Source organism: Erithacus rubecula, assembly GCF_903797595.1.
Source record: "Erithacus rubecula genome assembly, chromosome: 1".
Classification (NCBI taxonomy): domain Eukaryota; kingdom Metazoa; phylum Chordata; class Aves; order Passeriformes; family Muscicapidae; genus Erithacus; species Erithacus rubecula.
Window position 1 is genome coordinate 47309891 of NC_136658.1, and position 14587 is coordinate 47324477.

The 14587-nt window shown below is 36.6% G+C and overlaps 1 protein-coding gene across 5 annotated transcripts in view; it reads left to right on the forward strand.

Annotated features, from left to right (window-relative positions):
* Positions 1-14090, forward strand: part of STK24 (serine/threonine kinase 24) — a 51153-nt gene extending 37063 nt beyond the window's left edge. For 4 of the 5 annotated variants that reach the window (XM_079306908.1, XM_079306911.1, XM_079306910.1 and 1 more), the window contains 8 exons: positions 496-604; positions 718-875; positions 5144-5329; positions 5580-5725; positions 6605-6728; positions 7685-7753; positions 8634-8770; positions 11098-14090. In XM_079306908.1, coding sequence (XP_079163034.1) covers positions 496-604; positions 718-875; positions 5144-5329; positions 5580-5725; positions 6605-6728; positions 7685-7753; positions 8634-8770; positions 11098-11134 — 966 coding nt within the window. In that variant the 3' untranslated portion in view covers positions 11135-14090. Of the gene's footprint in view, positions 1-495; positions 605-717; positions 876-5143; positions 5330-5579; positions 5726-6604; positions 6790-6867; positions 7754-8633; positions 8771-11097 lie in introns of those variants that run through there. The other variant, XM_079306909.1, reaches the window with a different exon arrangement.
* Positions 14091-14587: the final 497 nt, after the last annotated feature.

The following is a 14587-nucleotide window of genomic DNA, read 5'->3' on the forward strand; positions in this document are numbered from 1 at the left end:
AGTGTTCTCTCAGCCTATCAATTTGAGTTGTGTTTTGGAGAGTTTCTCAAAATCCACTGTGGTATGTAGTTATAGACTGATTGATTTAGTACCTTGAATGCCCTAGCTTCTTGCTCAGGCTTTGAGATTTTGGGTCCACATAGGCTCTTTGTAGTTGCACATCTAAGTTCAGTGTAATGTTAACAATCAGATGCTTTTCAAAGGCATAGTATATCTATGACCTGACCACAAAGCAGTAATTTGAGACTCTTTTTTTTTTTTGCATAATATTTTAGATAAATTATTTCTTTGCCTGTTGTTCATTAGGCCACTTAGTTTAGAACTATATGTTTTTAAAAAGAATGTTCTGTTTTGTCTCACATTGTGAAGTTAGAAAATTGGAAATTTTGAGGGGTGACAGTAGGAGTAATTTCTTTTTATAGTCACAGTATTATTTCTGTTCTGTTCTGTTTGTCCCTTTTTTATGCATATTTAAACATTTCTTGCTTCTTCTAGTTAGAACCTGGTTCACTTGATGAAACTCAAATTGCTACAATATTGAGGGAGATACTCAAAGGACTCGATTACTTGCATTCAGAAAAGAAAATCCACAGAGATATTAAAGGTAAATTGTTTTATTATTTGTGATGAAAGAATATCAGAAGAACTCATGCAACCTTACATTGTCAAATGGGGTCAAATATCTTCATTTCTGGTATTTCCTCTTCTCTATTCCAGCTGCTAATGTATTACTGTCTGAACAAGGGGAAGTAAAACTGGCAGATTTTGGAGTAGCTGGACAGCTAACAGATACACAGATAAAGAGGAATACCTTTGTGGGAACACCATTTTGGATGGCACCTGAAGTAATAAAGCAATCAGCATATGATTCTAAGGTAAGGTACTCCAAAGTATTACCAAAGTGCCCTCCTTTTTCTATCTTGAGTTACATAAGTTGGTCTTCAGAATGCAGCTAATAACTTTGACTGTGATAATGTGTTCAGGTGACCCCTAGCAGCTTAAAGCTGTTAGTGAGGAAAGGTTTCCTAATTTGTATCCTAAGTTTTAGTTTCCCAGTTTATTAAGGTAATCCAGATGGCAAGATATGATACAGTATTCACGAGTACATCCCATCACTGTTTATCCCACTCTATTTATGAGTATTTTTGGATGTTTAAAAGTAGAAGAGTCCAAATATATACAAAATGTTAACATTCTTCCACTTGTTTTTAGAAAAAAATAGCCAGCAACACAGTTGAAGAATATGGATGTGATGGATGTGAAAGTGTTGTTTGAAAGGGCTGTTACTCATCTCTGACAGAATGTGCTGCGTGGGTCTGTGCTACTCTGACCATGTTCTTTCAGATTTGCCATTTGGGAGGTGTTAATATTTAATACCATATTTATCTATATATGGGATTTGATTTAACACAGTGGCACATCAGCATATTGAATTCTCAACACAAGCAGGATATATCAATTGTAATACATAGTTGGGTCACAATAGAAATGTGATTCCATTACTGTTCCCTGTATTCTCACGAGTGTGGCACTGTGTGTCCCTACTTGCCAGGAAGGAATATGCCATTAAAGCCAGCTCAAGCCTATTGCATTTTTCAAAGTTCATCGTGTTGGTTACTTGTTTTTTTTATGCTTCTATTTGTTTGAGATACATACACAACTCTTTGCTGCCCCTGCCTTCTCCCTGCCCCACATGGCCTGGCTAGCTCAGCAGGACACCCATGTTATCAGGAAAGGCTCTCTGTCCAACCTACTGCTGCAGCTGTAGGTCTTAAACAAAGGTCACCCTCAAGCCCAACTTGTGTTAAGATCAGTTTTCTTTATGATAATTAGCAGTATTTCCTTATATTCTTCCCTGAGCTCATCTTCCTTGCCCATCTCTGCAGGGATTTGTTGATTGGCCATATCTCCATGCAGTGAGAAAAGTTGGGATGTTTCTTTCCACTTTCCACTCTGGTCTAGGCTGCAGTATTGCTTAATTCCCTATTTAATATCTTTCTGTAAAGAGGCTATAATAAGCAAAACACTGTAGAACCTGTAGAAGCTTAGATGACCCCAAAATCCCAATTTAAAACTGAGCAAACTTTTTTTGAATGGTGTTGGTTTTTTCTCCCCTTCGTATGTTTCTGTGGGGGGTTTTTAGTTTGTTTGTTTTGGTTTTGGTTGGTTGGTTTGGGTTTTTTGTTTTTCTGAGGTTTGCCTCCTGGCAATGACCATCACTTGGACAAAGTAGGATTCAGCCCTTGAGTTTTCCATTCTGGCTGTTTCAGTCTGCAACGTCACATGGACATAAGAGTCTTGGATACTTGATGAATGATTCCCAATAAAACCTTGAAAGGGCTGCAGTTTTTGGCAGTGCTTCTGCTTCCTGTTTTGATTCCTGTCTTATCTGAAAACATATTTTCTTAACATGCTTAATTTTTCATATATCTAGTTCCCTGTTCTTTCTACCATAAAACTTGTACTGTAAAAACCAGATATTTAATTTGAAAATGGTTTTCTCTTGCACATAACTTGTTTTCTTTGACTTACAAGAACTTCAGAGCCAGGCTGAATTTTAGTCATTAGATTAGAAGAGGGAAGGCTTATGACAGTATTGCAATAACAGTGACTTGCTGACTGTCATGTCAACTTGGAAGAAGAATTTTTATTCAAGAATTTTTGTTGAAACTCTAAAAATCACAAAATGTGATAAAACATAATGATAACGTAGTGTCACCACTTCCTGAGGTCATGCTTATCCCTCTCCTTTTGGAGAACTATTTGTGCTTGTTCTGGGGTTTCTTTGTCACAGTCAAGTGCATCCTAGAAATGCCTAATTGGATACACATGCAATTGATACTTCCTTTTTTATCTGTGAAAGGGGAGGATATGGTTTTAGAGGAATATGGGATGAGTTATTTTTGATGTTTTCAGCAGGAATAGACTTCTAACACCCATCTTGGACTTCAAAGAGTCTAGTGTGCAGCCATGGTTTGTTGCACCTTTTTGTTGATTCTGGTAGAGGAAGGTCACTAGCAGTAAAGTTGTAAATACATGGGGAAAAAAGGAAGTATTTATATAGATATGTGTGTGTGCAAGTGAATATTTATGTACTCATACACATGTAAATTTGATGTTTATACTTGTATATACACATGCTCCACCTGTGAGTGAAAGTCTGGCAGAAAAAAATCTATCCATTTATGTGGCTTTAACACTTCACTCTTGAGAAACTGAAATTATTAATAAATCAGAAATATTAATACTTAGTTGTTAACATGAAGACTCATCTTTCCAGGTGACATTTTTCTTTTGTAACAAAGAAAAGCTTTCCTGCTAGAAGGAATTTACTCACAGTTAGGCTTGAGAAGAGCTTAGCTGATAAATCTCTTATTAAGATAAATGAAACTTGGGGCTCATGTGCTTATGTAATTCTTTGTGCTCAGGAACTGTTCTGTAACATGGGCTAACAAAACGGCATTTCATAAATTCGATGGTATGCTAATTGACTCTGCTTTTTTTTCATTCTTACTTGCAAAATTAAATAACTAAGCTCTTAACAGTAGGATACTGTCTGAACAAGTAAGGAGGAGCTTGTTTTGGGCCAGGCACTGTGGCTGTGATAGTGGAATGGATGTGTGCAAGTCAGTCAATGATAACCATGAGAATTCACAGGGCTGATACAGGTGGGGTTGAGGGGTACTTAGTAAAGATAGCAGTGACAAATGAAATCTCTGCTCTATTCAGTACCTGGAAATAGATGTCTTTACAACATAGCAAAATTCCAACTGCTCTGTTTGGGAATAAAACCAGACAGCTCATGTCAGATCTTTCCTCTTTTCCTCAGAATAAGTCTTTGTTCTGCTTTCACTTAAAAAGAAACAGAAAAAACCCAAACATAAATATTTTTAATTGGTATCTTGTCCTTGAAACAGACATTTCTGTGAATTTTTTTTTCTTTTACCTTTCTGACAGGTTTATTTTCTATTCTCTTGACTACTGGGTCTGTGATTTCAGCAAAACATAAGAGAATTATAATGCATCACTTCACATTACTTCAGGCAGATTTGCAGTAGGATTTGTATCAAGGGAGACATGATTCCCTAGAAAGAGTAGCACATTTTGATAGTGAAAACTTTCAGAGGCTACTTGAATGAAAAAGCTGAATATTATTTTTCAAGACTGCATTTCTCTAGTCTGTGAATAAGAATGATATATAAAAATTTCTGGTGGTTGTACTAGCTAATTTTTGTTGAGGAAAGATCTTGTGCAAGTTAAAACATTTTACTTTATGCAAATATTTTAGATTTACCCTGTATTTACAGTGTGCTTGAATATGGTAGATAAAATGCTAGTTTATAACAACTCTGCCATTGATTTTTGGTGTAGTAGTATTGATTATAAAAAAAATTTTAAACTCTACTTAGTAGAACTGTTTTATGCTGAGAAGTGGAGACAACCAAGAAGCTCTGTTTACTTGGGATATGTGGCTAATCACATAAAACAGTGGTAACAAAACCAATTTACACATTAAGTTATTTACATTAAAACTTAAAAATCTGCCTTTACAAGTGTGGTGGTTTTGACAGGGGTAAAATTAATGTTCTTCACAGTAGCTGGTATGTGGCTGTGTTTTGGGTTTGTGCTGCAAGTGTTGATAACTCAGGGATGTTTTCCTTATTGCTGAGCAGCACTTGCACAGAGTCAAGGCCTCTTCTGCTTTTCACCCAGCAGTGAGCAGACTGGGGGTGCACAAGGAGCTGGGAGGGGACTCAGCCAGGACAGCTGATCCCAGCTGACCAGAGGGTTATTCCACACCATATGGTCCCATGCTCAGCAATAAAACCAGGGGAAGGTGGGCTGGGGTCTGCTGCTCAGGGACTGGCTGAGCATCTTTCTGTTGGTGTTGAGCAGCTGTTTCCACTTACATCACTTTCCTTTCTTGGGTTTTAGTTTATTATTATTGTTACTTTATTTCAATTATTAAACTGTTCATAACCCACAAGTTTTCTTCCCTTTACCCTTCAAATTCTCTTTCTCCCCCATTCCACCAGGGGACAGTGTGAGCAAGCAGATTTCTGTTGATGGTTAAACTAGAATAGCAAGCCAGCTATTTTCTTTTCTGTCTCCAGCCTAATCTTAAAAGCATTCTTTCTTACAGGCAGATATCTGGTCATTAGGCATAACAGCCATAGAACTTGCAAAAGGAGAGCCACCTCATTCAGAATTACATCCAATGAAAGTTTTGTTCCTCATTCCTAAGAACAATCCACCAACGCTGGAAGGAAACTTCAGTAAATCCCTCAAAGAATTTGTCGAGGCCTGCTTAAACAAGGACCCAAGCTTTGTGAGTTTCTGTTTGTCAGTGTGTAGTAGAGAACTTGACTGCTTTACATGAATTGCATGAGTAAGTGTCATTCAGCTTCTCTAATATGGCGTGACACAAGTGACAGGTATATTTTTAGATACTGTATATATTTAAAATCTCATTTTGTATCAAGACTAAACTCTGGATTTCTTTGTTTTTATAGTGAGTCACTCAACGCTCTCAACATGGTAAAAAAACCCCCTCCAACTCTCTTTTTTTTCCTTTTAAGAGACCTACAGCAAAAGAGCTTTTAAAACACAAATTCATTTTACGAAACTCCAAGAAGACATCGTACTTGGCTGACCTCATTGACAGGCACAAGAGATGGAAGTCTGAGCAAAGTCATGATGACTCCAGTTCTGATGACTCAGATACGTAAGTTTGAGTCTATAAAATATCCTTTGTGAGGAGCCAAGGAGTTATTTTTAGCACATATATTCCTGTGCTCTGTTATTTGTAGCTTTTCAGCTTAGCAGCCTTGGTAAATGAATGCAGGCTTAATTTTAGTATTGCCAGGGATTTCATGCAAGTAATAGTCACTGAGAAAAACTCTTCTGGCCCATATTCTGGGGGGCCTTCTCTTTTATCTAGGGTTCAGGGTTCTTTCCAGACCTGAGGCCAGCTGTTCTGCAGGCAGAAGGTCTCAAGCTGCACAGCCAAGTAACACTGTGAAAATGAAATTCAAGTGAAGAGATTGCTACAACTTATTCACAAATGGCTTGAATACCTCATAGTAAAGAAAACACAACTATTCTCTGCAATTCCAGGCTGCTTGCTAGTGGCAAGCATCAGATTATTTCTTGGATGACATTACAGCTGTGTATTTCTTTATGGTATTAATGGCTTCATGCCTTCCAGTGACCACAGTTCCAGTGTCTTAGCTATTTTTCTAGGGAAGAAAAGTGAATTAAATTTTCTAATTTCCCTAATGATTTGAAGTACTCTGCTAAAATCAGTTTTCAGATAGCAATAAAACACTTCATGTAACTTGTTAATGTGACTTAGAAATTTTTTTCAATCTGTAATGCCTCACTTCCTTGTATTTGATGAATATCTTGGTTTAAATTTTTTAATTTATCTGAAAGATAAGTTACCCTTATTTTCATACTTATCTTTATATGTAGTGGCCTGCACAATAGAATCCTGGTCTTGGTCTTTACTGTAGTTTTTATGTTTAGTGTGTATATTGAGTGAACACCAGTGGTAAGATGTAGGTAATAAAAATTGATATTTTTTCCCCCCTTTCCCTTGAAGTGAAGCAGATGGTCAGGCTTCAGGTGGGAGTGATTCAGAAGAGTGGATCTTTACAATAAGAGAAAAAGACCCCAAGAATCTAGAGAATGGAGCAGCCCAGCCTTTGGAGTTGCAAAGAAATAAGGTGCTCAAAATATTGACTTCATAATACAAGGAGATAATTCTTGCTTTAATAATTTAGTGGGGTGACTATACTTTGTGCCTTTTAAAGCATTTATATTGTGAAATTTTCAGAACTTTTGCTAAGAACATATTTTCTACAGTTGCCTTTCACAAAATTTTCTGAATAAGTCTTGAAGTTTGGGCATTCTGTTAATGTGTCCTTTTTTGTAGTTGACAAAATAAGTACCAAAATATTTCCCTAGTTTCTGAAATACAACCACTGGAGGAAGAGCAGGTAATATTGTATTTTTAAAATCTTCATTCTGAACAGTAAAATAAAACCAGTACAGTGCAAATCTAGGCTGGAGTTTTGGAGAAGGAATTTTCGTCTTTTAAGGAAAAAGACTACCAATGTAACAAAGAATTGAATGTGCCTGTGTCCAAAAAAACCCCAAACCAAACCAAAATTAAAAAAAAAAAAAAAATAAAAGCAGAAGAAGGAAAAGAAGTCCAAACAACCCAGAATAAGGGATGTTTAGGAACTGCTCCATTGTATTTTCTGAAACCTGTGTGGCCAGAGCAGGTTGTTGTTGTGCTGGCTCTAAAAATTCTGGAAAAATATAAGAAAAATATTGTATCATATAGGATGAACCTAGTAAATATCACCATACCTATGATTTAGTTTATGCTCAGTAGGACTGTAGGAGTTTGGTGGTTTTGGTTTGTGGTTTGGGGTTTTTTTTCCCCTTCTGATTCTGCACTTGCATGTATTTGAGGTGCTGTGCTCTCAAATTTTAATTGAGCCTCTATTTTCCACAGTGCTTTGGAATAGTATGTTGTGGAACATTTTCCATATATGGAAACAGAGCTTTCATAAAGTGTAGCATGTTGGAACTGCATTTTGTCATTAATTAGAATACAATAAGGATGCTTATTTTCAGAAATAAAATTGGTCAGATTTTTTTTTTTTCTTTAAAGGAAAAGGATATCCCAAAGAGGCCTCTATCCCAATGCCTGTCTACAATTATATCCCCTTTATTTGCAGAGGTAAGTCATTGCTTTAAAACTTAACAATTCCAAGGTTTATATTTAAAAAATTGAAAAATTTAATAAATGGCACCTAAGGTTGTTACTACCCATTCTGAACTTACTGTGTTAAGTTTTAGCTGTGCCTTTGGTATGTCTGCTTCTGAGATCTGCATTTTGCTCCTAACAATACTTGATGTGCATGGTAATAGCATCAGCCATGCTGGCCTAAAGCAATGAACATGACAAGAAAAAGGTGTGTAAATGTTTGGACTGCAGCATTCTGTTTTTGACACTGCTTTATGTATTCCTCTTATTAAAAATTTCAAGCTCTTCACTGTTCCAAGATACAGTTGTGAACCACATCATCAAGAATTTCACTTTTGAATTTCAGTGTTGAAAACTGTATTTTGTTCCCATTCTTGATTTTTTTATTTTTTATACTTTACCCCTGAATACTTAAAAGCAACTTTGAAAAAGAATATATGAAGGGTAAGAGAAGAATTTATGAAGATAAGATTATTTTAAAAAGTTGATAAAATTACTGCAGGATGTAAGTATAAGCTATAGGTGTGCAAGTATGGATACTAAAGTACAGGAAGCACATCTTGAAACCAAACAGCTTTTTTTCTTGGTGTACTATGTTGTCATTTTAACTGTGAGCATTCTGAAAAGAATATATGAGGATTGAAGATGTATGAAGATGATGACATCCTGATAAGTACTGTTAATATGAACTTCTGCTTGAAAAAAGTCTTCAGTATGTGAGGGTGTATGATGAAAGTCAAATGCTGACATTGTAAACACTGATGGTCACTTCCTAACAAACTTCTGTATTACATTATGTATAGAAATATTTATTATTATCATATTAATATATTTCTTCCTGGTTTCCTTTCAGTTGAAAGAGAAGAGTGAGGTGTGTGGTGGTAATACAGATTCCATAGAAGAACTGAGGAAATCAGTTTATTTAGCTGAAGAGGCTTGTCCAGGCATTGCAGATACTATGGTGTCACACCTTGTGCAGAGGCTTCAGAGGTAATGAAACTATTTCAGTATGGCTTAAGGAAAGCTGCAAATCTGATTCTATAAATATCTGCCTTATGTTAAATTGAAAGCATTAATTTCTGTTTCTAATGGACAAGAAAACCACTTGTGCTTGCAGTTTGTGCAATTGTGTTTGCTTACTGGAAAAAAACCTAATCACATCAGCAGTTCTAATTTTTAGTTTCAAATGATAGCACATATGTATGTTCATCCTGTTGGTGTTCATATTGTGTGTCAAATGAGACTGGACAGGCTTTTGCCTTTGCAGTTCATGTAAGGGACACACACTTTCTTGGTGTCTGGGTGTGTGTTGCAGAGAGCACTCTGTCACTCTTAGTTGCTTTCACCCACATGGGTAAAGTGACTGTTCAGTTGGTCTGTGTTTCTTTCACTCACATAGTCAGTGGTTCCTTGTTCATTCATGAAACACAGTCTGTATGGCCTTTTGGTGGCAGCTTCAAAATCAATATTTGGTCTTAACTTAAAAAGGCCAAATGTAATGAGATTTTCTAACTGCCTTGCTTAGGAATATATTATGGACAAATACTCAATTTTCTGTTCCTTTAAATACTGCACAAGAAAAGATAAGGGGTATAAATTTCAGAAGTGCTGCTGAAAGAGGCTATAAATTCAACCTTGAATCTAGGAGCCTACAGCTGTTGTGAATCTCACAGCAGCTAGATTGGATTGCTTGGTACTAGAAAAAAACCTCATGTGAATGATTAATCATGGACCACTACATGGAGAAAGATCACTCTGAGCAGGTGTCTCCCTTCTACTGTCTCTAACCACAGCTTGGTAAAGTTTAGGAATTCACAGCTTTGAGGTTGAAGCACAGGATTTCCAGGCTGACACTTTCCCCTTCAGTAAAAACCAATGCCAAGAAACCTGCAAGCAGTCATGTTTGTTGCTTTATGGGTTGTTAAGAATGAAGCCCAGTCAGCATCTCTAGTGCTGAAAGGTTACTTCTAGTGCCAGATGTCCTGTCCTCTCTTTTGATTCTGGCAGACTTGAAAGAGTTGCTGGAACTTCCATCTCAGTTTGTTTCCATTAGTGGTTCCAAAATTGCATCCAGTCTTTCATCAGCTAATATTTCAGTGTCATATTTTTATCAGTCTGGTATGGGATCTTCCTGGAAATGGAAACCTCAAAGACTTGATGCTGCAATTGAGGCTGAAAATGACCATGTGGAGACAATTCCCAGACCATAAAGCACTTTTAGGGATGCTGGAAGTGATCTTACTTGTTCTGTCTTTACAGCAACATTAATAATTTTTGTGCTACAAGAAAGATTTTTAGAACCCTTTATATGCCTATTTAGCATTGCTTTCCTTCTGTTCTGCTTCCTTGGACTGTAACTATTTTTCTTGGTCATAAAGTCTTAGAACAGTGAAGGCAGGCAACTTCATTCTCTTTCAAGGAGAGAAGAAATTATTCATAGAGAATGTTTGTCAGTGGATCACATCTGGGTGAAATTTCTCTTTTTTTCAGGGATGGTATTCCAGCTAGTATGAGATAATGACCCCAGAAAGGGAGTAAAAGAATAAATAGCAAGAACTCCCATTAAAAATGAGCTTGAATCATTCCATAGATTAGTAGGTTTCCCTTGGGGATAAAGCTATTATTTGGAGCTAGTCAAATTCTGAAAAAAAGAATTCTTTTTGTTTGAGTGCTACAAGAAGTATGTTCTGTTTCATCATTAAGTCATTCAATATCCTCTGAGTTTGGTAGCTAGTTACTGAAGATAGGTTTTCAATAAGAAGTTTTTACTCCTTCTTATGATTGGTTAGAACTGGATTTTGTCAGTTTGTCTGAATGAATTAATTGGGACCCTCAGATGAGCTGCCCAGTAATGTGAGTAAATCTAGTTACCTTCCTCCTCCAGTTTTGATCTTGTATGTTTGATGAAGTTTACCAGAAGCTTAATGTGATTAAAAGGTGTACTTATTTCTTTGGATGATTTAAGAATCCGCTTAGATCAAGAAATACAGGTTTCCTGGCCCAGTAATAGTTTGAAAAGATTTGATGTAAATTTGCAAAGTAGAAAAGTTGGAGTCACTCAATGTTCTTCCATCATTAAGTGCTGCTCAGTAACACACCTGAGCAGAAGTTGTTGCTGTTTGTTAGGAAAGCAGTGATACTCAGCAGGGTTGTTCAGTTCCACAGCTCTTCTTTGAAGTGTGGTGGCAGTGGTGAGTGCCATTGTGCAAGGAAAAAGGCCAGAACTTCAATGGCATAAAATGGAGTAACTTCATTGCTGCTTCTTGTAGAATGCCTTTCTAAAAGTTGCAACAGTAACTATTTCTTTTCCTCTTCAGATATTCCCTAGCTGGAGGAAGTTCTTCATCCTACTGACATATCTCTTCCTTCCTGGCTTTCCGAAGACAGCAGAGATCCTGTGGTGATTGCATTGGAGGTGTGCACCCTAATGCTGTTCTGCCTCAGTCTCTCAAAAGTCCTTGGGAGGAAGGACATTCCTAAGAGTGAAAATGAAGTCTCTTGGATGGAGGCAATCTTTTTCAGCTCCTTAAAGCTATAATTTTTTAAAATTATAATGCACATATTCCAGGGAGGTGTCCTTTTGTAAAATCTGAAATGTATATTTAGGTTTGTGATAGAGAAATTGAAGATATTGAGAAACCTCAGGTATCTTGCTTTAAGAATTCCACTGGGAGATGGAGCATGGTTGTTGGAATTGTGTACAGATATGTATATAATGTCTTTTTTAACAGAAAGCCTTTCAATGTGCATAAGGAATCACTGTGTACAAAATGGTCAAGTGCTTTTGTAGATAATGTTAGTGGGGTAAACATTTGACAGGCCATAACTGAGTATTGCCTTGCCTTTATTACATGTAAAGTTTGAATTATGTGGTAAGTGAATCTCTGTTAGATTTTTGTATGTGAAGTATTTGCCATTGAAAGAGTTAATCCTTTATTATAGAACCTTCTATTTGTACCTCAGCACAGACACAATTTTATTCTGTTTCTCCAGCATTTCTTTCTTTTTACTTATATTCTGAGTGTGAATTTCTGTTTATGGTACTACTTCTAGTTGTTTTAAATTTCATACATCTGGTCTCTCAAAGCTTTACATTTAAATTATTGTTTTTCCTAGAGAATGAGTTCTTTCATATCTTCAGTTTCAAATTGTGCCAAGGCAAATTCTGAAGTAGTTCTGTTTTAGTAACAGGTATTTGTGAAGCTTGTGAAATTCAGATAGTCTCTTTTTCACAAATGTTTAAATGCTCACACATCTTTATTCCCTTCATTTATTCTGAAGTATCTCCTTAAAGTGTAGATTCTGAGGCAGTGGCAAATATTTCTTTATCAATGCCTATTTTTATCATTAAAACAAGTGTCTTTCAGCATAAAAGAAAAATTATCCATAGATTCAATATTCAGTCTCGCTGCCTTGATCTGTGCATCTCTTTACCAAAACTGACAGATGCTGGACAGAGACACTGCAAAGCAGCCAGAGTGCAGTGTGTTGAGCCCTGTTCTTGCCTCCCCAGAGAAAAATTACTTCTTGAAATCCTGAATTTTGAAATTCCTACTATTCCTGTGAGGACTTCTAGATAGCTGATTCAGGTGTTAATAGATCTTGGAAATAGTAACACTAGTTCATTAGTTGTATGCACAGTTGATTAGGTAGCTGCTACTTTTTTTTTTCCCCCACAGTATTACTCTGAGGTTTATCTTGGTTTCACCAAGACTATATTCAGGTACTTACTCCAGTAGCTAAGAGAGCATTTTTGCCTTCTTTTAATGAAGAAATTGATGACTTTATGCTTTGCATGACAGTGAGGTAACATATATTTACGTTTTTAAAAATATATAGATGGGAGCTTTGAACAGAAAGGATTAACATTTAAAAGTACAGGCATATCTGCCTGTGCTGGTACAAGAAACCCAGGTACACTAACCATTGTGGAAGCTGGTGAGGTCTCCTTCCAGGACTTCTATCACCATGGTAGCCCTTAGTCTATGCATATTAATAGCCTTAATTTATTAATTTAAGAATTTAACAGTAAGAGGACACTGTCTTGCTAATAGAGCTAATAAACTTCTGCCCAGGTTGAAACAACAGTTGGAAGAAATGTGGGTGTGTGTTCATCTTGTGGCCATACTTTGAGGCACTACTCATTTGCTGGCCTAATGAAGTAATGAGTTTCCTTTGTGGCTAAGGGAATTTAAAGTAAATTGAACAATGCTAAAATCTGAGCAATGTTTTACAACTCCACTTTGATTAATATCTTTAATTATATTGTTTAGTGTGCTCTTAAGTGTTATGGATAGGCTCACTCTTGAGGAAACAAATTTAGCACTACTTTTGTGAAATGTGCATCAGAATGTAGTGCAAGGGGAAATTTACCTGTTGATATCTCTCAGTATGAGAACATTCAGCCTTCAATAGATCCATGTGCTGTGTCTGCACAAGGAAATCAACAGGTGTGTTTGCATTGGAAATATAAATTGACCAGTGTAAGCTGTTCCTTAGTCATCTGTTAATGTAAGGACTGGAAATTAAAGTGAGCTTACTTGGAGATACACAGAACTCTGAGACATAGTGGGGAAGTTAAAATTTATGCTGCTGGCTTGAATGTCAAGGATTTCTCAATCAACAAGTTGAATTAAATTCTAAACTACACTCTTTGAACACTCATTTGAAAAGTTATATGTATGTGTTTTGAGTTGCATTTTAATTGTGTTCCAGGACTGTATGTTGAGGAAGTACTTCTCTGAGTAGATGGTGGCAGAATTTGCTTGATGAATGTGTCAGAGTTTGAGTAAAACTTATGGTGAGGGCAGGTGGGCAAAAGGCTTGGGCATTTAGAAGACAAGACCTCATTTATGGTAGAGATGTGTATTTTTATATGTAATATACAGATTATTTAAATATAGACTATCTTAAACTGAGATTCACTGAAAAAAAGTGTGCTGTATCTTGAATGTAGAAGTACAATCATTTGCTATTGAAAAGAACTGATGCTTTAAAAATCAGGTCTATATTGGTAACAGAAGAGGAGCTTCATTTGAAAGAAGCACCACCTCAGTTTCTCAGAGAAAAAGTGTATTGATATTTTTGAGAGGTTTTTTCATGCTTAAAACATGTCTATGTTATGATGTTGCACTGATAATTTTTCTGTGCAGGTAGTACTTCACACAGTCTTAACTATACTAAATGACAAGCTACCCCTATTTATGCAAACCTTTAAATTAGTAGAACTGCTTATTTGTCAGGGATTTCATGATTAGGCAGTAAATAAACTCACTGTTTAAAAACAATAAAATCAGTTATTTGAACTGAAGGCTTGCTTTTTTTATAATGCTCCAGTCTGTTTCTTTACCTTAATTTTCCCTGCAGTTGCACTTTGTAGTGATGACCAGTTTACTGAAGGATGAGGTGCTGGTGCACAGAATGCTTTAGGTGCAGTAACAAAGCATTAACTTCACTCTACAGTGCCATGGTTCCTGTGCAGCTCCAGCATTGTGTGTGAGCTTGTGGGAACAAAAGATGATAAACTGATTTTTGTGGAATTCCCTAACTGGGGTGTTGGACCCACTGTGCAAGAGGGGTGGGTGGAGAGGGAAGGTGAGGCTGGGTGTGTTGGCACCTCACTGAGAAGTGGCTGGCTCAGTGTGAGTTCTCATCCTCCTATACCCTGGCACCCCGTCTTAAAAAGCCTCTTAAAGTGCTTTTTATGTACTTGGGAAATGTCTTCTTTAGCTCTCACAGCTTTATGTGATGTTCTGTATTACTTTTTAAACTGCATGGTACCAGGTTTGTAGTAGTTTTACGGTAACC